This window comes from Physeter macrocephalus, chromosome 1, assembly GCF_002837175.3.
Source record: "Physeter macrocephalus isolate SW-GA chromosome 1, ASM283717v5, whole genome shotgun sequence".
Lineage (NCBI taxonomy): Eukaryota > Metazoa > Chordata > Mammalia > Artiodactyla > Physeteridae > Physeter > Physeter macrocephalus.
The window spans coordinates 90,304,648-90,329,967 of record NC_041214.2 but is presented as its reverse complement, the minus strand read 5'-3'; the positions used below and the strand labels follow the sequence as shown (position 1 = coordinate 90,329,967).

At 43.0% G+C, this 25,320-nt stretch overlaps 1 protein-coding gene across 6 annotated transcripts in view; it reads left to right on the top strand.

Moving 5' to 3' along the window:
• Positions 1–25,320, top strand: part of KALRN (kalirin RhoGEF kinase) — a 683,571-nt gene that overhangs the window by 398,123 nt on the left and 260,128 nt on the right. For all 6 annotated transcript variants that reach the window (XM_055084868.1, XM_055084895.1, XM_055084874.1 and 3 more), the window contains exons 20-25: positions 437–552; positions 1,054–1,176; positions 8,711–8,893; positions 10,165–10,283; positions 13,316–13,382; positions 13,983–14,092. In XM_055084868.1, the coding sequence (XP_054940843.1) occupies positions 437–552; positions 1,054–1,176; positions 8,711–8,893; positions 10,165–10,283; positions 13,316–13,382; positions 13,983–14,092 (718 nt within the window). The remainder of the gene's footprint in view (positions 1–436; positions 553–1,053; positions 1,177–8,710; positions 8,894–10,164; positions 10,284–13,315; positions 13,383–13,982; positions 14,093–25,320) is intronic.

Here is a 25,320-nt window from a genome sequence, read left to right as displayed (position 1 = left end):
ATGCTGTCCCCTCTGGCCCTCTCCTAGAACCCCTCAAGAGTGGCTGGTGTTCCTGTCAAGTCCGTTCACTCTCTGCAGGCTCCCAGGCGCCAGTTATGTTAGCTATTACTTTCAGCACCGATAATTCCCAAGGTCTCTTATCATCAAGGACTATCTTTGGCATGAAGAGAATCAGAGTCACTTTTAAGTCACCCTGGGGACATCCTCTTCCCCCCTTCATTGATGGAACCTCATCAACAGGCCCTCCCCCAGTCTCCCTGATCTCTGGGAAATTCTCTCTGGACCAAGTTTTTGCTCCCTTGCTTCTGGTGCTGGATCAGTCCGATGGGGAGACTTGACGGTCTCAGTTATCTGGCACCTGGGAGTGGGGCTGAAGCGGCCGGTCAGATTTGCTCAGGACCTTCCTGTGACCAGCGCCTGTCTCTCTGCCCTGCAGCCATCCTGAGTGAGCTCTTACAGAGGGAGAACCGTGTCCTGCACTTCTGGACCTTGAAGAAGCGGCGGTTAGACCAGTGCCAGCAATACGTGGTGTTTGAGCGAAGCGCCAAGCAGGTATGTTCAGAGCTTTCCCCGGCGTTGCCTCAGTTCTGGGGACCATACAGAGGCCTAGATGACCAAGACTTGGGACAGTCCTGAAGAGGGTCATAGGAGCAGGCAGCGTAGAGATGGGAGGTGGGGATGAAAAGAAGAAAGCATCCTTGCGCTGACCAGCTGTTCAGCCTTCACCAGGCACTCTGTTCAGAGTCTGGTACCAGGAGTTGGGAGGAGATGCTGGGGGCAGATTGCTCTAACTCACAGTGACACTGGGCCTGGCCTAGAAGAGTCCCCAGTCTAATGGACAAGACACTCTCTCTGCTGGTGGGTTGTTCCAGGTCTAACAGGGGAGGGCTCTTCCATAAAATCAACTTCCAAGCTACGTACTCATTGAATCGTGCCAGCATTTCCTAGGTCCATCATGCTGTCCCAAACCACAAACCTTCACGTCAGAGCATGGCATGTTTTCCTACTAACAGCTTGCTTTTGGGGCACTGAGTGGGTTGTTTCCTCCTGCAGGCGCTAGACTGGATCCAAGAAACAGGTGAATATTACCTCTCAACACATACCTCCACGGGGGAGACTGCAGAGGAGACCCAGGAGCTGCTGAAGGAATATGGGGAGTTCAGGGTGCCTGCCAAGGTAGGAAGCATCCCGGAGCCCTCCCCTTCCACCCAGCACTCCCCAATCTGGCCAATTTCACATTGCGGGAGGGAGAACAGCCTCTGTACACAGAAATGCTTGACTACAGAGGCAAGGGGTGGGGGTGGGGGGCACACAGGTAGGATCGTCTCCTTTGAGACCTGAACATCCAAAGAGATGCAGCTGTTGGTAGAGCCTCTGTACGCAGGAACTCAACTCCTATACGCTGTGCTTCCAAATGGTACTCATCTTCGTGCTCCAGATTCTGGAATCTGCTGTATGCTTTCAGACCAAATAAGGCAAAGCAATGTATTCATATGAAATGCACATCGTGTAGGAATATCAGCCACATATTCTTGAAATTTGAATGGCTTGGGAAGTCCACCTTTTGGGAAGGGCCAGTGGCTACAGGTGGGTTCACAAAGCAGGTTCTGGAGCTGACTACTTCCCTCTGGCCTTGCCCTGCAAATGAGCCAGGCTGAGGTCTCTGGGGAGCAAAACATGCACTGGTGCACATACCACACACCCTCACACCCCCGTTCACACCGAGGTGGAGAATGAAAATAATATAATAGAAGGAAATCTCATTTTCATCTGTTTTCCCAGCCAGGATTTGATCTGAGGACCCTTGGCTTTGAGTGAAATCTGACGTCTCAGTTCCCTCTTTGTAGCATCCTTGTCCCTCACACTGGGCTCCCTGCATGGAGGGACCATCCTTGGCATCACTTCCACATAGGGCAGATGCTATTCCCAGGATGAGAGGAGCTTTTGTGAGAGTCAGGGGTGGGGAACATATTAATGCTTACCTTATCCAGAGATCCCTCTGGCACTACAGCAAATTTCTTTCTAATCTGCTGCAACAAAATTAGGCCCTTAGCCTCCTTCCTGAGCTGGTATTTCAGAAGTGGTTATCCACTTTGTGAATCCTACACTCTGAACTCTTGATAGTGGGGAGCCTTCCCCTGCACACTTGTGAGCTTTTGGGCCTTTTCACCCAATGTGAAGAACTGTCATTTCAAATAAGAGATTCATTTCAATACCAGCTAGAGCAGAGGAGGTGGCAGATGCACAGAACCCTTTTCAAATCCAAATGAAAATGGTTTTGAATTACCCACTTTGCACCTATCTGCCCCTCTCCAAATAGTGTCAACAACGAACCACTAAGAGGCTGAATAGTATCAGATCCACTGGTGATCCTACTCACGTAGGATGGATCACAGCAGATACCCAGAACTTCCTAGGATCAGAGTCTGTCCATCACCAAAGTGGAAATGTGGAGAGTCATTCAGTCAATTTAATTCATCCTTCCTTTACAATCTTCCTGTCTTTCTCTTTTCTATTCACATTGTTGTCACCCTAATTGGGTTCCATGCTTTTGGCCTTTCCTTCCCTCCAACCCATCCTGCCCTTCATTGGCGTTCATCTTTAAAACACTACTTTGGTCAGATTACCACCCAGCTCAAGAGCTTTAATGATTATGCAGTGCCTTTAGGCAACACTCAACCATGTCTACAACTGTGCCACCTTACCACTGCCACTGTATCTTCAGTTAATGTGTTTATGCGGATTTTATGCTCCAGCTGAATGGATATTATTTTCTTACCCTCCAAGAGATACATCATTTATTTTCTTGCCTCTGTATCTTTTCTATACTATTTCTCTGCCTAGAATATCCTTCCCTTCCCTCTAGTTTGTAGTTTTTAAGAAGACCCCGCCTTCCCACTTCAGTGCCTCCTCCTCTGCGTCCCTGCCTACAAGCCGGATACAATCGGCCTATCCCTGCACTGCAGACATTGTCTGTGCAGCCCTTAAGGCACCTGGCCTGGACCATCTTGTCCTCCCGGCAGGATGTGTGCGCAGTGTTATCTCCTGTATGAGCCTGCAAGATCCCAAAGGACAAGAACCATGCTTTATTCACGTACCTAACTATATCTTATGCATTGAAGGGAGGCTACAGATATTTGAGAACATAAGAGAAAAAGAAGTTTGGGTAAATTTCAACAATGCTTCCTCCCCAAACCTCTATTTAATATGATTATTTTACTTTGACTCTCTCTCTGTTCTCTCTTCCTCTTAACTATTTCTCTTAATGGGATTTCATCCTCCCATCTATCATTTCCAAGTTTCAGGGCTATTTGTTATGAGAATATCCACAAGATAACAAATCCAGCTGGGGACCTTCTGATGAAAGGCAGTAGCCTCCGGCCCAGCTGCAGTCCCACTTACCAGAAGCAAACCTCTTTTAACCAGCCATCTTTGGTTTTAATCTTTATAACCAATAAAATGAATTTGAAATGGAAACCAAATTGACCTTAAACCACACGACAGTAAGTATGGTGGCCCTCATGATTGAACAGAGCAACAGAGTATCCTGAGTATATTGAATTATTATACTCTGTTCCAAAGAAACAGATCAAGTAGAAGAAACACTGAATATAAAAAAGTACTTTCTATGTAGCAATATACAAATGTGAGAATAAAAATAAGATAAAGAGAATTTGGATGAGGATAAGAGGGAAACAAAATTTTCTTGTTGTGGTATGCTGTGGACAATCCAGTTAGAAGAATGCCAATGATACTTTCCTATTGTGGGTTTCAAAATTTATAAGTGGTCAAGGTACATGGTGATAGGAAAGCTTAATCATCTTGACATCTAGAAGAACTCTATTTCTTCTAATAGCAAAACTCTTTAGATTCTTCTGTTTTCCATTTTTTACAATTCAGTAGTTTTTCGTACGTTCACAAGGTTGTACAGCCGTCGCCACTGTCTAGTTCCGGAATATATCATTCCCTCCCCAAAATAAACCCCATACACATCAGCAATCACTCCCCTTTTCTCCTCCCCTCAGCCCCTGGCAACCACTAATCTACTTTCTATCTCTATGAGTTTGCCTGTTCTGGACACTTCATGTAAATGGAATCATGGAATCATATAATATGTGGTCTTCTATGTCTGGCTTCTTTCACTTAGAGTGTTTTCAAGATTCATCCATGTTGTAGCAGTACTTCGTCAGTACTTCATTCCTTTTTGTGACTGGATAATACTCCACTGTATGGATAAACCACATTTTGTTATACATTCATCAGTTGACGGACATTTGGATTGTTTCCAGTTTTGGGCTACTGTGAATAATGTTTCTGTGAACATTTGTGTACAAGTTTTGGTGTGAACATATGTTTTCAGTTCTCTTAGGTATATACCTGAGAGTGGAATGTCTGGGTCAGGTGGTGACTCTATATTTAACTTTTTGAGGAAATTCCAGACTGTTTCCAAAAGTGCATACCCCATTTTCCATTTCCACCTGCGATGTATATGAGTTCTGACTTCTCTACGTCCTCTCCAACACTGGTTGTCGTCTGTCTTTTTTGTATAACCACGCCAGCGGGTGTGAAGTGGTATCTCATCGTGGTTTTCATTTACATTTCTCAATGAGTAATGATGTTGAGAAAATGCTTTTCTAAACTGATAATTTTATCTCTGAAAGTGAAAGAAGCTATGAGATAAACTGGAATAGATTCTTCTTAACAAAAGAGAATTAAGTGATAATGAAAGTGACTGGAGCTTTAGCTGAACTAAATTAGGTCTTTGAATTCAGATAGCCAGGAAAGGGAACACTGGGCTTGTCAGACAGGTGCTTTCTACGAGAAAAGTAGAATCTAAACAGTTCAGATAAAAGATGGGCATGTTTCTGTTTCTGAGACTCTTAAGAGGAATGAACATAGCTCACATGTGGTAGACATTTTTGAAAGGTTTAGTTTTTCATATTTAACAACAAAATCTTTCTCCTGTGGAATGAATATGAAGGTACATCTCAAGGAACAGTTTTCCCACTCAGGGAGCACAATAATTCCATACCCCCAAAGAATATATCAATAAGTACAAGGCAGATCAGCAATGAAAGGCCAATTGGATGCTTACAATTAGATTATGAGAATATGTCAAGAAGGCTAAATTTTAAAGACTTGTCAGATTTTCAAGAGATACCAAAAGGGTTTTTTACAAACTGTATTCGGAGTAAGGTGCTCTGATTAGGGGAAGATGATATAATATTAACTGATCAAAGGAAGGAAGGAAGAGAAAAAATTTAAAAAATAGAACTACTGAACCCTTATTTTTAACCTCTGTCTTTTCCAGCAGATAACATAGAATTGAAAATGAAAGGGCAAAATATACACTAGGGAACACAAGAATCCCAAGATAAGTGAGATGTTCTAAATTTCCAGGCCCAAGTGAATTATATTCCCCAAAAGTCCACAAGATCATGTCCATACTCCTGAACCTAACATGCAAGCACCTCTACAATCTGACCCCCACTTTATCAGTCTGTATAAGTTACTCTTCTTGGTGGCAAGATTTGAGTTTCAAGCTGGCTTAAGTTTAGAAGGGGAAAAGATTTTGTATGGCTGTATGTGGAAATAAAGAAGACAGAAGCTGTGCGGCTGGACCTCGAAGGAGCCCAGGAAAAGCTGAATGACTCAGCCCAATGGGAAGAACAAGACACGTGGCATAGTCTCACCTCTGGAGATGAAAACTGGGATGTCACCCGAGACCAGGGCAGTTCCAGCAGCCATGTTTCCGGGTCAGCTCATCTCAGGAGATCAGGCGTACATGACTACCACCACTGTGATTCAGCTTCCCTTCTCTCCTCTGCTATTTGCTTTCACTTCTACTCTCCAACCAGCCACCCAGTCCCCTGTCTCTACAGTTCACATCCCCAGAAAAACCAGCTTAATTGACCCAGCATGTTGCCCCTGTCCCTTTTTAGTCAGAGCTTCTAGGCCAGGACACCTTGGAAGTCACTGGCTGCACATTGATGGGATGCCCTCGTGGGACAAGTTTTACCTCTGATCTCATCAGCGGTAGCCAGGCATGGGGCGGGTCGCACCGTGCCACCATAGTCACCCACGTATAAGAAATCACTTCAGACTGCTCTCAGTAGGGGCCGTGGGCATGGTTGGGGTCAAATCTTTTCATCTAATTCTTCGCCGTGTAAACCTTCAACTCTTGCTGGTCTAATTTTACTCACCTCCAAGCACAATCATTACGCAGTCATCCATTTACTCAACATTATTATTATTATGGTATACATAGTAGACATTGGAGCTACAGATGAATAAGATCACACTCATCTCTTAGAAGCGCATGGTCTAATGAAGGAGACATAAATAACTCAGCGTGATACACGCTGAAGTAGCAGCATGTGTGTACTGCTGCTGTGGGAACACTGGGCAGGGCATCTCCCACTCGGCTTGTGGGGAGGAGGAGAGGTGAGGGAGGGCCACTGGGGTGAAAGCAGGGCTGAGGAGGAGCCACTCATCACATTGTGCGGGGCAGGTGAGGTTTACTTAACATGGCTGGAATTTCGGGGCCACGGAGAGCAGTGGAGGTGGTCACCTGGGCAGGTGAGGCCACGTGGGGAAGAGCTTGTCTACGATGCCAGTTTCACTGTCTGTTTGCTCCCCCTGGGTCCCACACATACCTGGAATGATCTTGCTCACAAGCCACTATCCCTGTTGACTCTGAATCAGTTTTGATGTTTTAGGATATCATTCCCTCTGATAGAAAATTATAGGGCTGCTCTGGTAGGACTGCTGCTACCAATTGGCTATAAACCCCCATCTCGTGCTCAAGTCTCCTTACCAAGAGCAGAGAATAAATATGTGTTTCCAAGATTTTATATGAAGATGGATTTCTTGATTACAGCTACAAAAATTAATCACTGTTTTAAGTAAATGACAGACCTAAGAAAAATTGTTTCCCGGGTTAGAGGGGAAGCCCTAAATGCAAGAAATAGAAGTCCTTGGAATACCAGGTATCTTGTGTTAACCGAGTCCCAGCGCCATTATTCTTTGCCTTTTCGTTGCTAAGGAGGTGTTTCTCCTGTCCTCATACCCACCTTCTTTCCTTCACACCAAAGCTCTTCTGGCCCCTTATCTCCCAGCCCTGGGGACCAGCCCATCGTGCTGAGGTAGGAGAGGCTCGAAGGTGTTGAGTGAGTTGCTGGAGAGCGGGAGCCCTGGCCGTGGGGGGCCAAGTTCTCTCTGCTTGCCTCTCTGGCCAGAAGCTTCCCTCTGGCAGTTCTTGAGAGGGTCAGCCTCTCGTGGGAGGGGCTGTGGGTGAGCCTGGAGAGGCAAGGGTGAGGGTGGTGGCATAAAGAAAGAAAGGCTCTTCTGTCTGTTCCGCTCTTGCTCCAGTGATTTTCTGTCTCAGTTTCCCTCAATTACCCAGATCGTAGCATGATCCAAACCTTGTACCTACTTTCCCCCAGTCCAAAAGATAAAAGATTACTTCTCAGAATATTATGTAAATATTCTTCCCTTTCTCTTAAAATCTATCAGGTTTTCCTGACAGATGTTAGAGTTTCAAAACCCAAACTGAGGATAAAAGATAAGCAAGCGTTTGCTTGTTTGAATAGCCCTTGCGTTTCCATATCTTACCCAGCACAGGTCCCACCTCCCCCATGACACGTTTTCTGCCCCTGCCAGCCCACCTTCATTTTTTTCCTGTTTTAAAATTCCTGCCATGTTAACTATACATATTTCTTATATTGACATTCAATTACATAATGCCCTGAGTTATTGAACTACTCTGTGTGAAAATCTTGTCCCTCTAGAGATATAGACAGTCTGGCGGAAATCTCTTTTTCTTCTTTTGTTTACCCCCCCAGGTCTTTCCCCACAGCCCTCTGCACAGTGGTGTGGACAGAGTAGATGTTGAACACACTCTTGTTAGTAATGAAATTGACCCATGTCAGGGCTCCACCTCACTTAGCCCTGTGATGGACACTAGCTTCCTTCACTCCTCTCTCTCTCTCTCTCTCTCTCTCTCTCTCTCTCTCTCTCTCTCTCTCTCAAGGAAACTAAAAAAAATCTGCTAGTTAGATTTCTGTAGATCCTGGCTGTGCCAACTTATCTGATGTTTAGAAAGCCTTCTTCAGGCTAGTAGAGTAAAGGGAGAGAACTAGAAACTATGGACCAGAGGCAAACGGCTCTATCACTTACAGGTTGTATGAACTTGGACAAGCCCTAAGCCTTTCTAAGCCTCAGCCTTTTCAATCTGTGTTTCAAAGAGACCCATACCACCTCCCTCCACCTGCCTCCTAGGGATGCTTTAAGACTCAAATGAGTCTCAGATGTAACATGAACATACTCTGTAAACTGATAAAGTGCTATATTAATGAAAGAGATTCTTACATCAATAATCATACTGGCTAACATTTATTGCTTACTGAGTTTTTACTGTGAGCACTGTGTTCCAGACACATCCTACATTGTCAACTCATGTAATGCTCACAACAACCCTACAATATAGATACTATTATGATCCCTATTTTGCAGATGAAGGAACTGAGGCACAGAGGGTTTCAGTAGTTTGCTCAAGCCCTCCCAGCCAGTAAGTGACAGCACTGGGATATAAACGGAGGCAGTCTGGCTCTGGGGTATCTATGGCTTCTGTGAAGAAGGAAAGAGGGCTGGAGTGAAGGGCCATGATAGTAAAGGTAAGCTAGTAACTTACGACCATCTTTTGGGGCAGCAAACAAAGGAGAAGGTGAAACTCCTGATTCAGCTGGCCGATAGCTTTGTGGAAAAAGGCCACATTCATGCCACAGAGATCAGGAAATGGGTGACCACGGTGGACAAGCATTACAGAGACTTCTCCTTGAGGATGGGAAAGTACCGGTACTCTCTGGAGAAAGCCCTTGGAGTCAACACAGAGGTAGGTGTGGGGTTGCCCAGCTGGGACATCCTCCTTTCTTACCTCCCTCAGTACTGCTGTTCATTGCCGTGGAGGGAAGCTGGGTTTGCAGAGGAATCTTCCTGAGCTGTTGACCCCTAGAGCACTTGCCTTGTGTTGTCTTTCTCCTGGAGGGACTGGATCTTGCTGAGCCATTGGCTTCCAGCTCCCCATGACTGGTGGTATATACAGTGCAAAATTGGCTGGCCAGGGGTAGGGCCTGTGGCTATAGAACGGAGTTTTTCTATGTGTAGAGTTAACTGTTGACTTTGAGGATTAAACCCTTTATCTTGGCTTCATCAGTACTGTCTTCCACCCAATTATGTTAATCAGCAAATGATTAGAGTCCTCAGTATGTATAATAGTGCTCTTTCAAGAATAAGGTATGCAATTTGTATAAAGTCTATTTGACATTTCAACTGAAAAGAAGTACTATTTGCCAGGAAGCAAAGGAAGACTGACTTTTAATCTCTTCTTTATAATAGGGGTCATTAACCTATGAATTAAGAGCTAAATACAGACTGGCAATTTAATCCTAGGATTTCTAATTCTTAAATCTTTAAATAGGCTCATACTCTGAAGCAGAGCAGACTAGAGAATAAAATGGTCAAACCACAAAGATTGGGGTCTCCCCCAGGCTTTAACCTGTGAGATTTTTTTCCAGAGGTTTTTATTCTATATAAATACCAAACAGTGGTTGAAATAAGCATGGATGGGCAATTAGAAAATTCAGTAATTGTTCTATCATTTAGCTTTCTATTTCCAAGGGAAGTTGCTTGTTTAAATAAAAATATTTACTTTTATTATTTTCCCTTGACAAATGAAAGTTTATATCTTTTTACATTTCTGTTTCACATCTGTTTTAATGGTTAATCATCAATCTTGGACCTCTCTGTGTGTGTGTGTGTGTGTGTGTGTGTGTGTGTGTGTGTGTGTGTGTGTGTGTAGATCTAATCAGGCCCAATGTCCTTGAGGAAATATGACACGAATTATCAAATGTGTACATTCTTTTTCTTTGTTGTGGATATTATCCCTGAACATTTGACCTGAACATTTTATACTTTTCTTATTTGAAAAAAAAATTATCCCATGAAGAAGAGTGCTTGTGGGTAGCAGTTGGTGGGATTCCCCATCTTCTCATCCTTCTCCGTAATATCTTTCTCTGTTCTTCCCTTCCCCCACCTCCACCAACTCTGGTGAGTTGCTTTCCCAAAGCATCTCCAAGGTGACCTCTGCGATCTCTCTGTGTGTAGGATAACAAGGACCTGGAGCTGGATATCATCCCAGCAAGCCTTTCAGATCGTGAGGTCAAGCTCCGGGATGCCAACCATGAGGTCAATGAAGAGAAGCGGAAATCAGCCCGGAAGAAAGAGTATGTGGGGGGTTGGGCATGAGACGGTTCCACCGACTGGCAGGCTCCTCATGTCTGTGCTTGGTTTTCACTGCCACCTGTCCCTTTAGACAGCTTGCTGTGTCCCCATGACCACCTACAGAGGTTGGAATGGACAGACATGATGCTTCCACCCACATTTCACACTAACCAAGAACTTTAGGGCATTGGACAGAAGAAACAATGAACCATGTCAACCTTACAAACTGTGTCTTTTTTTTTTTTTTTTTTTTTTTTGCGGTACGCGGGCCTCTCACTGCCGTGGCCTCTCCCGTTGCGGAGCACAGGCTCGGGACGCGCAGGCTCAGTGGCCACGGCTCACGGGCCCAGCCGCTCCACGGCACGTGGGACCCTCCCGGACCGGGGCACGAACCCACGCCCCCTGGGTCAGCAGGCGGACTCTCAACCACTGCGCCACCAGGGAAGCCCACAAACTGTGTCTTGATCACTCTGCTTTCTTTATATCAGTGTTACAAAGTTACACATAGCCAGAGATATGCAAGGGCTTTATGAAGAGTGTTTTGACATTCCTTTTGGGTAATGCTGGAAAAAAATGGTGTGTTCTAAGATTAAGAAGTCCTCTGTAGTTGATTTTATCAAAATAAAGTAGGACCATAGGTCCCTTGGAACTGAAGAAACTCAAGCTGGTCTGTGAAGTCAGAGCTTATGTTTCATCTGGGCTGCTGTAAGAAAGTATGATGAATCAGGTGCTTTAAACAACAGAAATGTATTGTCTCACAGTTCTAGAAGCTGGAAGTCTGAAATCAAGTTGTTGGCTGGGTTGATTCCTTCTGAGGGCTGGGAGGGAAGGTTCTGCTCCAGGCCTTTCTCCCTGCTTTACAGATGGCCATCTTCATGTTCACATGGTGTCCTCCCTGAATACAGGCCTGTGTCGACTTCCCCCCATTTTAAGGATACCAGTCATTTTGGAATGGGGGCCCACCCTACTCCAGTATGACCTCATCTTAAATTGCATCTGCAATGACTCTGTTTCTAAATAAGGTCACATTGTGAGGTACTGGGGGTTGGGACCCAACATATGCATTTTGGGCGAGACACAGTTCAACCCATAACAGAGAGGGAAATGAGGAGGCAACACATGGCCAGATCTTCCTGCTGGGCTGTCTCTGAGACACCAAATAGCCAGAGGACAGTAAAGGGTGGGTGGAAAGTAAAACACAATGGGGTAGAGGGTAGTGGAGCTAAATTATGAAGAAAAACAGGAAAAACTGCAGGAAGCAGATGGAGAAAAAGGGAGAAGTTAGAGGCATGCCAGAAGCCAAGGCAGTAAAATCAAAGACAACTTTTCAAAGCAAGTGAGATTACGTTCCTTCTGTTCTTCCTTCTTTCTTTGTTTACCGAGCACTTACAGTGTACTAGGAACTTTGCTTATAGGATCTTGTTTAATCCTTGCAGCAGCCCTGTGTGATCAGCCGTTTTATAAGTAAGGAGTCTGGGGCTTGAAGAAGCAAGTCCTGCCTCTAGGAAATGACAGTCATAATTCAATTCCTGGTTGTCTGACTTCAAAGCTCATGGACTTTCCACTCTACCAATAGAGCAAGACTAGCAAGAGAGTGGCTCATTAACTCCTGCAAAAGGGAATTTTTAAAATCAATAATTTAATAGAAAGGCCACTGCTAGAACAAAGTTTGCTTTAAGGAAAATCCCACCAAGATAAAGGTTCAGGAGAAGATGCTGTTCATTTTAATATTTCTTCTGAAATCTCCAACAGGGAACACTCGGGATAATCTTTTTCAAAATTTTTATGTGATGGAACACCTTGTAAATAGGGATTCTCATTATGAAGTTCCATGAAAAATTGACATGGAAAATCTAAGATAAATATATAAAAATATATTTTGTGCTAAATTAGATATTATTGCATATCACATGCCAGCTAGGAAGCACCATTTCTAAAACAAATTTGTCAAAGAAAGAAAGTGACGTAGGTACACTGCAGTGAAGCCACGCATCGTGAGTTGAACGCCCGCATGGGTACATTGTGTTGTTTAGGGGTCCAAGGAGGAAGGAGCCTTCCCCTTGCGTATGTGTAGCACAGCTTCTCTTTTTGGGAGACTGAAGAGTAGTCACTTAATATCATTAGCTTGTGCTGTGCTTGGGATCACATGCTCAGCCTCTTGCACATCAGTTTGTGATGTAAAATAACCCCATTAGAAGCCAGAGGTCAGCACTCTATGGCCTACAAGCCACATCTGGTCCCCCACCTGTTTTATAAAGTCTGTAAGCTAAAAATTATTTTTTGTATTTTTAAATGGTTGAAAACTATCAAAACAAGAAGAATATTCTGTGACGTGAAAATTAGATGCAATTCTTTTCTGTTCATAAATAGTTTTATTGGAACACAGCCAGACTTACTTTTTTAACATATTGTCTGTGGCTTCTTTCACACACAACAGCAAAGCTGAGTGGTTGTGACAGAGACCGAATGGCCCACAAGTAGTTACTCTCTGGCTCTTTACAGAAAAAGTTTGCTAACCCCCAGTCTCGGTGGTGGTGTCTTGGGCATCTGTTTCTGGCTTTTAAACCTGGTTTAACCTGTGGGACTGTGAACTGTTTTGGTGTAAGTCAGCAATGCTACTCAGCAGGAATCATCATTCTGGGAGCTACAGTAAGAGAAACATAGGAAGCTGAGTTGGTGTCTAGTTGGTGAGAATGAGTGTTAGTGGCACTACAAGCTTATGTGCACACACACACACACACACACACACAGATGTGCACCTGAGAGCACACGCATATCAGCAGAGAATCACAACATGGTAGAACTGGGAGGGGAAAGGGGAAGAGAGTATGGAACTAGCTGAGCACAAACATGCTGAAGGGACCCAGAGCAAATGATCAGAGTGAGAGAGACTCAAAGAAAGAGACGTATATTGGTAAAGTAGAAAAATAGGACATTCAAGAATGTCATAAATGCTGGGGTGGGGGCAGTGAAGTTTGAAGGAAGGGAGGTATTATGTCTCTAACCAACTAAAAGCCCATTTGCTTCCTTCTAGATTCATTATGGCAGAACTGCTTCAGACAGAGAAGGCTTATGTGAGGGACTTACACGAGTGCTTAGAGGTAAGTCTTGCGGTCATCAGTTCTCAGCTGTATTAGAAACCGACATCCTTGCCACATCAAGTCCTGGAGAGGAGCTCAGTACTCTGTTTTCTCCCGGAGCTTGAAGAATAAAAAACCAACCAGAGGACATCTTTCTCCCAGAGTCAATAATAATTGCATGGGAGTTTAAAGTGCTTTGGAAAGAAACTTTTCTCAGACTGGAACTAGGCCCAGCAAAAAAAAAAAAAAAAAAAAAAAAAGCATATAACACACTTGAATTGAAAATAAAATCTATGACACAGTCAATGAACTTAAGTTGAGTCTAAAAATCTGCATCCTCCCGCCGACACACAGTCAAACTCAAACACATTTAATAAATAAGAAGACTGTGGAGTTTGTGTTCTTGCTAAAGTCTGGGATGTGAATTTCCCTAGCAACAGTTCACAATAATGGAACATTCAGGTTTTCGTTCTTTCCATTCTGCTTATTTACCATCTCACTTTTTAGGCTCTACATGCATTCCCAGTCTGAGCCTTACCCCACAGGTTTGAAGCCCTGTTTGTTTTGTGTATATTTTACGTGGCAGTGCTTGCCAGTGACGGAACTGTTGCTGTCTTACAGACCTACCTGTGGGAAATGACCAGTGGTGTGGAGGAGATCCCCCCTGGGATCCTTAATAAGGAGCATATCATCTTTGGCAACATCCAGGAGATCTACGATTTTCATAACAAGTAGGTTGGCGGAGGGTTTCAGTGGAGCACACTCAGGGCCTTAAATACCCAACAGCAGGGCTTTCCCAACAAGTGGACCAAAGCTGATTGGGAAATCTTGCCTGGTAAAGTATTGCCCATTAAATTTTCTAAGTCAGTGGCTGTCAGACTTCTTTCTCACTCAGGCCTCTTTCTCTGCAATGGTCCAGAATTCCTAGTGGAGGGTGAAGTCAAGTATTCAGCAGTGTGTCTCCTCAGTGTCCTGAGGGACCTACCTGCCAACATCTTCAGACCCAATCAGAATGATAGCCAGGCCTTGAGGAAGTAAAAGTAGCTTCTGCTCATTAAAACTGTTGGGAATCCTGACATAAGAATTCATCTGAGGCTAACCGTTCTACTCTGTGGGCCTTAGGTTTCAAATTCCACTGAAGTTTTCTTTCAAACTAAATACTTCCTCCATCCTTAACTACCTCATCTTCCCCACCCGCAACCAAAACAACAACAGATGGATAGATAATCAAGCTAACTATCTAATGGAACATATTTCTTGACAGCTTATAGGGGAGAACATCAATCAACCCTCTATGTTTTGTTGAAATCAGTAGAATCATAGAGCCCTAAAACCTCACAATTCATTTTTTCTAGCTCCCAACTTGATTTAAATATCTTTCCCACAGCATACTAAACATGTTCCATCATTAACAGAGGGTCAGCAAGAACATTGGTTGATTAGTTACATAACCAGCTTATGGAAATAATTCAGTTTCCAAAGTACAAATAGAGGAAACCTCAAGACATGAGAAATAATGTTGACATAAAGTCCTAGAGTTCTCTCAGGACCCTGTTGCAGAGAAGGGTTGAGGTAGAGATTCAGTGTTGTAGGATACAGTCCGGAGGAAGTCCTAGGGTCAGGCTAGTCAAGGCTTTGACTGAATTAAGCAGTCATGCCGAAGATGAAACTGCCAGCTCGGAGAGGTCCTGGGGAGGCAGTGGGCACCGGTGTAGCAGCCCCCCTGAGGCAAGATTCTAAAACAGCACCGCGCCATCGAGCCCTGTGCAGTGATGGAAATGTTCCGTGTCTGTGCTGTCCAGTACAGTAGCCACTGGTCATGTGCGCCTAGTGAACACTTGAAATGTGACTATTGTTACTGAAAACTGCATTTTAAACTTTGTTTAATAAATATAGGTGGCAAGTGGCTACCATACTGCACAGCCCAGCTCTAGAAAATGAGACCTCAGTGTGGCCCTTTGCTAAGAATGACTAAGAGGGAAGAGCTGGGCATAAAAGGATCCTGAGTTCTAAAAGGTCTAAAGAAGGGGTGGAGAGTCACTCCTCTCTTGTCCTCTCCTGATGATTAATCCCCTGTAATGTCATCAAATGGCATTAGTTTAAGGAGAACGTAAAATATGTAGCTCCCCTGTCAGATTATGAAAGCAGTAAGCTCTAGGGTGAAATTACCTTCTGACTTTCTGGAGTACTTGATAAAAGTTCCCAGTCTTTTTTTTAATCCAAATTTTAACACTCTCTATATGGTTTGTCTGGAAATCTCCAGACATAGAAATATTCTCTCCTCATGTCTATTTAATAAGATCCCAATAAAACCATCTTGACCATTGACCCCCAAATTCCATCATCTGAACTCAGCTGAGTATTATCCCATCTCCCCAGGATATCTGGGAAGACATCGGCCTGGAAAGCAGTAAGTCATGTTACTTTTCTTTTCTGATTTATGATCTCTGGGGTCTAATCAAAAGGCTCACTTTCCTCATATTCCTACCAAATTGACAAGGTATAGAAATCTAGAGATCAATACATGTACTTCCTGTGAGGCTTGTTTTTGCCAAATCAATGTATAAGGGGAAAGACTCTTCATTTCAAAATTGACCAATTCTAACAAAATATCTAGCATAACCACGCCTTTTTCTGGTTTAATGGTATCACTCCAATAAGTCATGGCAAGCAGTTTGGTAGGCTTTTAAATAGCTAGCAATCTACCTACCAGTTACAAAATATAGTTCTAAGAAACCCATAAAATAAAAAAGTCAAGTTAAACCTTATGGAATGTTGCATTCTGTAGAGAGGAGTTAATTCAGTGTTCAAGAGCACAGCTACCCAGCAAATGTTACCTATGTATAACATTAGAGAAACAGGAAGAAAATAAAAACCAGCCTCTGAGCAACCCAAAGAGACAGCCTAAGGATAAAGTTTTTATCTTTCCATAGGAACTCCTTTCTATCCTCCCTGTAAGCCTCTTTACTTCTTGATTAGATTGTTTCCAAGCCCATAGCAATTTAGAAGCAGCAAATAAGAATCAAGAACTTGAGCAAGTGGCTTGACACCAGTACCTGAGAGGAAAGAAAGAAAAACTTCCAAAAAAAAGAAAGGCCAAAGAACCCAAAAAATCATAGTGGTCAAGGGCTCTTCTATATTGGTGCACATGATCCTATGTCCCAATATAGAGCTCAACACAGCCATATATTAAAATATAGCATACTAATATATTAGTAATAATCCTGAATCATTGATATATTCTGCATGCGAAAGCACGAAACTTGTAATGCATTAAGAAAGCTATCCACCAAAAAATGTTTTAAATAATCCACAATTTAAGGGAACATGCAAGAAAATCAAGCTGTATATTAATTCCCTACAGGATCTGGAGAACTAAGGCTTTACTCTGTTCATAATTTATGCTGTCTACTTGTGCCATAGAGAGTTTGATTAATGTAGAAAGCGTAACACCTCTAAAATCTCTAATAAGTAAGAGATAAAATGGCAATTAAGCCAACTTTGAAAATGCAGAAACTGTGAACTCCATAAGAGACCATGTCTTTCACTGCATAACCCCAATGCCTGATACACAGTAAACTTTAAGTAAATATTTGTTGGATGGATGGGTTTAAAATAGAATTACAATTTTCAGACTTATGGCTAATGCCGTTCAAGTCATAATTCAGTCTTTTGTTTATGAAAACCTCAAGACATGCAAAACCATTATTTTTCCCCATCACTATCAGAACCTTCTAGACAAGCAAAACATTTTCATGCCTAAATGAAGGAGTTTCCTGGGTACTTTTTTTTTTTTTCTTTTTTTTGTGGTGTGCCGGCCTCCCTCTGTGTGGCCTCTCCAGTTGTGGAGCACAGGCTCCGGATGCGCAGGCTCAGTGGCCACGGCTCACGGGCCCAGCCGCTCCGCGGCATGTGGGATCCTCCCAGACCGGGGCGCGAACCCGGTTCCCCTGCATCGGCAGGCGGACGCGCAACCACTGCGCCACCAGGGAAGCCCCTGGGTACTTCTTAATGGGAAGACCAGACAGTGGTCCAAACACTTATTTGCTCTTCAGGAATACTTTTCTGAAATGGTCACTTTTTAACTTGAAAATATCAAAAGATTCTTTTTAACCCCAGTTGCTTGCATCTTTTCAAATTCATAATTAAGTGCTGACAAGAAGCAGACTCTTCTGATTTCTAGTGCATAGCTCAGGTTATCTGCCTGTACTCCAGAGAGAGAGTGAAGGAAAGAGGAAGGAAGGGAGGAAGATTGGGAGACAGAGAGATTGAGGTTGACACTGCCTGCACAACCAAATTAGCTGAGTCACTAGGAAATTAGTACCTACACCAAGGGTGAATATGTTAAATATCTCAGCTAGTTAGTATTGATCCTTTTAAATGGTGTCACTTTGAAAAATGACAATCACGAGTAGCTGTATGTATGTGATCTTTCTCTAGGACCTTTGTCTCTATAGGGTGTTGAATGGAGAAATTCCCAAGTACCAAAATTTCTATAAAGAAGGACAATTCACTATGTAGAATTTAATACCTACAAGTAGTGATTTTAACACAAATTGGAGGTTTAAGTGGAATGACACTTAGGTTTTACCCTCCACTCTCCCTATTTTCATACTATATCTCTTTATTATAGAACTAAATGTAAAGATCATGAAACTTATCTACTCAAAAACTAGATCCATTTCTATTGCATTTTGCTAAGCATTCTGGGAGCGCTCGGATAAGGTAGTATGTGCCATAAATAGATCCCCCAAACGGTAATGATTTTGCTAATGCTGTCTCCCCACTTTGGCCTACAGCTCATGATGTGGGAAAATCATTTATTTTCAGTTTGCCTTGTATTAGATTTTCAGCTTTGATAAGGACAGCTGTTTGTTTAAAATGCTCATCACCTTTGGTTAAATCTGAACTTTACTTTTTCCTTTTCAGTTTTTGGAGATATGGCCATATGTGAGTCTGGGCAATAACATTTTTATAAAATCTCTGCTGGCAGGGATCAGGTCTTCCTGACCATCAAGTACAACCATCTCCATTTACAGATAAGGACACTGAGACCCAGAGAGGGGCCAGTGACTTACCCAATATGTGACATCTCCCCCTTGAAAGATTAGGTGTAGATTCCAGGGGCTGGGTTTCCCACGTCAGTGCTCTCTCCCCCTCCCCTACTCCATAGACCACCAGCTGGCACTGCCAAATCTGGTTTGTTTGATTCATATGTAACCAGCTTCCATGTGCATCCACAAATTTGAGGAACACTTCAACCCATTTCTTCCATAGGTGTGTCATCCAGGTCACACACCCTTACAATAATGACCTGAAATAAGTCAGTTTTCAGCAAGGGTTGGAAAGACAAGTAGGGGACCAACAACCAGGGCTGGATAACCCTTCTGCAAACTCCCTCCTCCAGGTCCGGCCAGAAGCTATTAGATTTGGACTTGGCCACCACCCACTGCCCTACCAGCCTAGTGTTCCCTGGCCCGAGGCTGAGGGCCAGGGCCAGGGCTAAGTGGGACTGAGCTGGGACACTGGCCAGGCCCAGGGCAGCCTTCCAGGGCACCAGGTATCCGGGGTCAGTCGGGAGCAGAGGGTGGTGTGCAGCAGGGCAGGAGAAGACAAGGGGCGGGGGGGGAATGATGGGAGATGCCACCGGCATGGTGAACCACCGAACCAGGCCCACACTTCCATGATCTCCCAGGAGTTCCACCCTGGGGTCAGCCCTGCACTGGTTTGGAGATGGAGTTGGTACCCAGTGAGGAGTCTAACCAAGGCTCTGCCCTCTGAGTTCTGGGAATCAGTGAGGTACTGGTGATAAGGGTAGAGGTGAGCACAAGTGCAGATCAGAGGAACAAAGAAAATAGTCTCTGTTGGAGTAACAGGAAGGCTTCCCAGAGGAGGGGCATTTGAGATGAAATTTAAATAGCCAGTGGGATTTGTACAGCCAGGCACGGCTCCCTTGATGATGGAGGAGCGTTTGAACACAGGCCCTTTCAGGGAGGAGAGTGGTGAAGTCTAGGAGGGAGGCCAAGAGGCAATGGGAGGAGTCTGGGAGTGAGTCTGAATCCTGGGTCAAGGATGGGGGAGGTCTGACCGTCACACTCCTACTTAGACTGTGTCTTGTCACATCTGTGTCTATGAGATTGAGGCTCAGGAGGGGAGAGGTGGTGGGTGGAGATGCTATGAGTCAGAAATGGTGGTGTAGGAGAGCACGAAGGAAAGCAGGAGAGACAGAGTGAGTGGGAAAGTGGGGTAAAATACCTGGATAGAGGAGAAGTGAGAACAGTGGTAACAAGGGGAAAGAAGAGATGGGGAGAAGGAGAGAGGAAGGAAGAGGGGAAAGGGGGGGCACTACTAGAGGGAGATGGTAGATCACTAGAGAGGGAGAAAGGGGGAGGGTCGAGGGTGAGAGGGAGGGAGAGAGATAGATAAAGACCTAGACCTCCCTGAGTCCTATTGCAGGCAGGAGCATCAGCAAAGTGCTTTTCAAATATTTTTGATCATGAACCAAAGAAAAATTATATATCATGTCCTGTTATGCATATGCTTATACATTATATACAAGAGGAAAATTAAGTCCTCCAAAATAACACCCTCACTATGTGGATGCACTCTGATATTTTGGATTAGGTTCCATTCTCCTTCCTTTTTAATGCTGGTTTCCACTCACTAAATTGATTTGACAACCCCTTGAAACACACAGAGGGTGGATCTGTAGCTACAAGGTGAGGAGCTGGCTCCACCAAGTGGTGAGAATAGGGATGTGCAGGTCACAGCCCCTTCTGGAGGCCACATTGCCAGGCGGCAGCTGCCTTCTCTGCTGCCTCTCCTACTCCTTCCCCCCCACACACCCCTTGCTTCAAAATACGTGTATTCTGTGCTTTCTATGCTTTTTTCACACTCCAAGAAAATCTCGTTCTATCCTACTCCCTTGTTTTATAGAAACTGGAGCTTTCAAAAGTTCGTGACCTGCACAAACCAATTAGTAACACAGCCAAAGAATCCAAGTCTTCATAGCTCCCTATTAAGTCACACTGTCATTTTCTTAATATTCAAATGCCAAGCGAAGAGGAAGGGGAAGACTTGTGATTTTTCTTGGGCCCTAAACCCATACTCTAAGGGATAAGCGAGGCCTTACCCATCAGAAGGGCCCTAAAAAAAATTTAGCTGTAATTTTGTTGCTATTGTTTTTCAGTAAGCCGTCGACATTGGTGCTGGTTATAGATATTGGGGAGTACCCAAAACAAGACAAAGTCTAAACATTCATTTGGGGGTGTTCAAGTCATGTTCATTTCACTTGTACACACTGACTGCTTAGTGTCCTTGCCTAGTTGCTAAACAGGCTATCAATGGCTATGAATAACATTAAATGTGAGATTGTTTATATTTAACATTAAACTTATATTTATGCAATACTTTTTGATTCATCTGATCACACAAGTTAAACAAACTTAGGAAATATTAGCGAAACATATTCAACAGATAGCAGTGCAGCGAGGTAAACTGTGGCTTGAGGTTCGAGGTGAGGGTGGGGCATATGCTGAGTAAGAGTGCAGCCCTGCACACTTTGCCCCTTCACCTCTAACCTAAGCTGAAGTTTCTGTTGTGAGATAAAGGGACAGAGCCCGCTGATTGTCATGGCTCAGCGCAGGTGATCAAACTGTGCTGATTAAACACTTTTGTGAACAATCTGGTACCTTCCCTGGAGTGTGCACAACTCTCCACTAGTTTAACAGCTGCTCAGCTCTGCAGTCCAGAGCCTCTTCCAAGATGGGCTCTGAATCTGTCTGGTCACTAATGGATCCCTTAGAAATGATCTCCAGCTCCACTTGTATGGAAGCATTGATAAGGGGCAGTGTCCTGGACTGCCTGCAAAGATGAGCCTGACGCCTTTCTCCCTGGCTGCCTCCAGCTTTATTTGTTTGTCTCCTCCTCATTGTTCTTCTCCCCCCTGCCCCGTTACCACAGCACCGCCCCCACCCTTCATTCCCCTTCTGCCAACAAGTGTGCATGTACATGCATGAGAGCACGCATACACAAGGTCATCACATATGCTCCCCTTTAAGTGCAAGCTGCACCCTTGATGTAGAGGTCCTCTGTGAAGGACATACTTCTCCAGAAGCAGTAAGAATATAGGCCATACTTTTACATGGCCTATATTCTTACTGCTTCCGGAGAAGTATGTCCTACATGGCCTATCTAAGAAAAAAAAATGTCATGAAGAGACTAGGGGTAGGACGGGAATAAAACACAGACCTACTAGAGCATGGACTTGAGGATATGGGGAGGGGGAAGGGTAAGCTGTGACGAAGTGAGAGAGTGGCATGGACATATATACAGGGAGAGAGGGAGATGCAAGATGGAAGAGATATGGGAACATATGTATATGTATAACTGATTCACTTTGTTGTAAAGCAGAAACTAACACACCATTGTAAAGCAATTATACTCTAATAAAGATGTTAAAAAAAAAAGAATATAGGCCAACTTTACCTTTGGCAAGAATAACAAAATCAGAATGACTCAGGGTGCCTTTGGAATGGTGCTGTTTCCATAGTACTTAATGACAAAGCTCACAAAGCTTTTCTATCAATGAATGCTAGAGGTTTCATTTCCCAGGATCCTGTCCAAAGTCAGAGGGAAGCATTTTCCTCATAAAGTAACTGCATAATATATTGTACCGTAATATTTTAATAGAGTAGTGACATTGCTTAGATCTTGGCATTTTTTTATTGAAGTGTAGTTGCTGTACACTATTATATAAGTTACAGGTGTACAGTACAGTGATTCACAATTTTAAAGGTTATAGTTATTATAAAATATTGGCTATATCCCCCATGCTGTACAATACATTCTTGTAGCTTATTTTATACCCAATAGTTTATATCTCTTAATCCCCTACCCCATATTGCCCCTCCCCCCTCCCCACTGGTACCCACTAGTTCATTCTCTTTATCTGTGAGTCTGCTTCTTTTTTGTTATATTCACTAGTTTGTTGTATTTTTTAAATTCCACATATAAGTGATATCATACAGTATTTGAATCTTGACATTTCTTTAAAAGTTTTATTCATTTCTGAAAGAACCCCAGACATTCACACAAACTCTTATTAAACTCCTTGCTTTGCTCGTTCTCCCATTATTTATTACATATAATTATTGAAATGGTGAGGACCAAGATGTTTCTATAGAACAGCTGAGGAGGAATATCCCATCATTTGTGAAGTGTTGTGACCTCTTGTGCTTTAATTTAAACTCATCACATCTATTTGAAGTAGGTAGAATGATACTGATCAGACGTACATAACCTGTCATCTTCATAAGCTTCAAATTAAAACACAAGATAGAGTTTAATACTGCCACTTACCTTCAACAATTACATTGAGGTGGTAGTGCATATCTTACTCAGAGTTATGAATTGATATGCCCAGCACAAAATAAATAGCTTTTAAAATTCTTAGCTTTTTTATTTAAAAATTAAAGCATATAGAGTTGATGTAGGATCTAACAACTGGAAGCACAGTGGAATAGGGCACTTGCCTTCAAAAGCTGACCTATGGACTGGATGCGTTAGAATTACCCAGGGAGCTTTGCTAAACAGTACAGATGCTCAGATCCTAACCCAGAGGGCAGTGCACAACCAGGTGTGATGACCACTAACTAAGGTTTTCCAAGAGTGTTCCTTAAGACAAAGTCCCCCCAGAAATGTTCCACTCGCAAAGAAGTTTGGGAAGCACTGCACACTCTATCAGATACTTCAGAGATTTATAATGTGCCTCATCATATTATAGGATTTTGGAAGTCCTGCCATAAACAAACTAGTTTAGCCCAGCATTTCCCAAACTTACATGATCTGTGACCTTGAAATCCAATCTTTGCATAATACCCAATCAAGATTTTCCCAGGATATGGTTTAGGAGAAGGTAATCTACTATCGATTTTCCAACAGGGGTATGGTGGGGAGAGCTCTCTCGGGATAAGTCTACAGAAGTGGAGCTTATTAAGATTGGGAAGCACTGATCCTGAAGAACTAATGTTTATTTAGTGCCTGCTATATGCCAGGCAGTGGTTTGGGTTCTTTACCTACGTGGATTTATTAAATCCTCACAACATCCCCACGAGGTTATTTAAAGTTGAGAAAAATGAGACTTCGGAAGACCCCCTCACAACTGTGAGTAGGTGTGAACTCTGGCTCTTTGACTTGAGCTTGGCTGTGGGAGGGAAGGAAAGTGAGGCCTCAGGTCAGTAGAAAGGTGAGCTAGCAGTGGCAGCTGCCGTTAAAACCTGCATTTTCCGAAAAGGCATTAATTGTAGCAATGATAGTCTATGTACTTAACTCATTTTAGAGTGCTTTCACTTCTTGAGAATTTTCAAGCAGAGCATCCTCCCATAGGTTTTTGATACCTGCTGTCACCAAAAGTCAGAGTATTGCTCTATTTAAATTACCAGGATTTCAAATAAAATTCTAGCACCATCTTCAGCATCTAGATCAATTATCAACTCTGTGGGTATAATTACCACTGTGCGCTTAAAATTAACCTTAAGTGACCAGGCCACTGACCTTGGGTCATAAGTCAAGGAAGGAGGGACACTCTCCCTGAGTCGTCACAGAGTCCTTGCAACTTCTAAAGCAAGAATACAATTTTATATCTTATGTGGAATGTCATGATCCAGGCTGTTGTATCATTTATTTGATGCCTTTAAAGGAGAAGGTCCTATATACCATAGGGGTGAGAGGGAGGGGATTGGAGTGAGATCCCGAGAGTGGGGAAGTGGAGGTTTCCTACAGCCAAGAGCATTTATTGTAGGTGCCCGGGGCTCCAAATTCGCCTCTTTCTCTCTTCTTCCAAGTACTCTTTCCTCCTAGTCCAGCTTTCTTTAATGCAGTTCATTTCCTTTCACCAGTCCTTGTCCTAGAATAGCTCATCGGAGTTTCTTCCCCCCACTCGTCAAGCCGTTCCAGCGCCCCCCTGCACGACCCCGGCCCTGAGAAATGACTGTGTAAAGAATATCTCAACACCTGAAAAAACTACCTCTGAAGATTTTGTACATTTTATTATTTAGTGTTCTCATGGAAAAGAGTCACATAATAAATGTCTTTTAGAATTTAGTTCCAGAAATAAAAATTATATTAAAAATAGATTAATATTTTAACATGTTATATATAGTAATTAGCCAGATTGCTTCTCTTTGCTACAAAAAGAGGTATTTTCTTTTTGGCCTTGAAAAAAATTTGATCCTCACTTACAGCATTATATAATTTTTTCCTATTTCTAATTTAGAAGTCATATTAAATACATGTGTGTCACCTGCAGTTCTTCTAAAAATAGCAATAAGTATGATACTTATTGATTTTTGAGCACTGCATATTTGCATTTTGTAAGCCCAAATTGCATTATAATCACTGCTGTTCCATGATTCAGATCAGGATACTCCAAAATTCAGGAGAAAGATGATTATCATCAAATGGGTATTGCTGGGAGTCTTCAAAAAATTTTAAGTGACTTTTTCTTATTACTGAAGTAATACCCATTTGTTGTAGAAAATTTAAATGGCAGGTGGACAAAAAATATCATCTATGATCCTATCAATCATTAGCATTTTGGCCTTCCAAATATGACTTGCCAAACATTTTTTAATTGCACATATATATTTCTTTAAACCAAAACCAACATCTTTCTATGTCATTGAAGGGAGAACATAAATAACATATATATAGAATCCATAACCAATTGTAATTATAATTGTAAGATGCTGCCAGAATTCTTGGACAAGAGGACTCAAGTAGTGTAAGTCAAATCAATAAAATTTATTTGTTCCAATGGTAGAGGTAGGCAGTGGAATCATTCATACCTACTTTATATCTTTTAATTTAATTTTTGAATTAATTTTTAACATCAAAATTAAATAGAAAAGTATAGATCGAGAAGACCCACCCACCACTATCTTCATTCACCCTGTTCCTT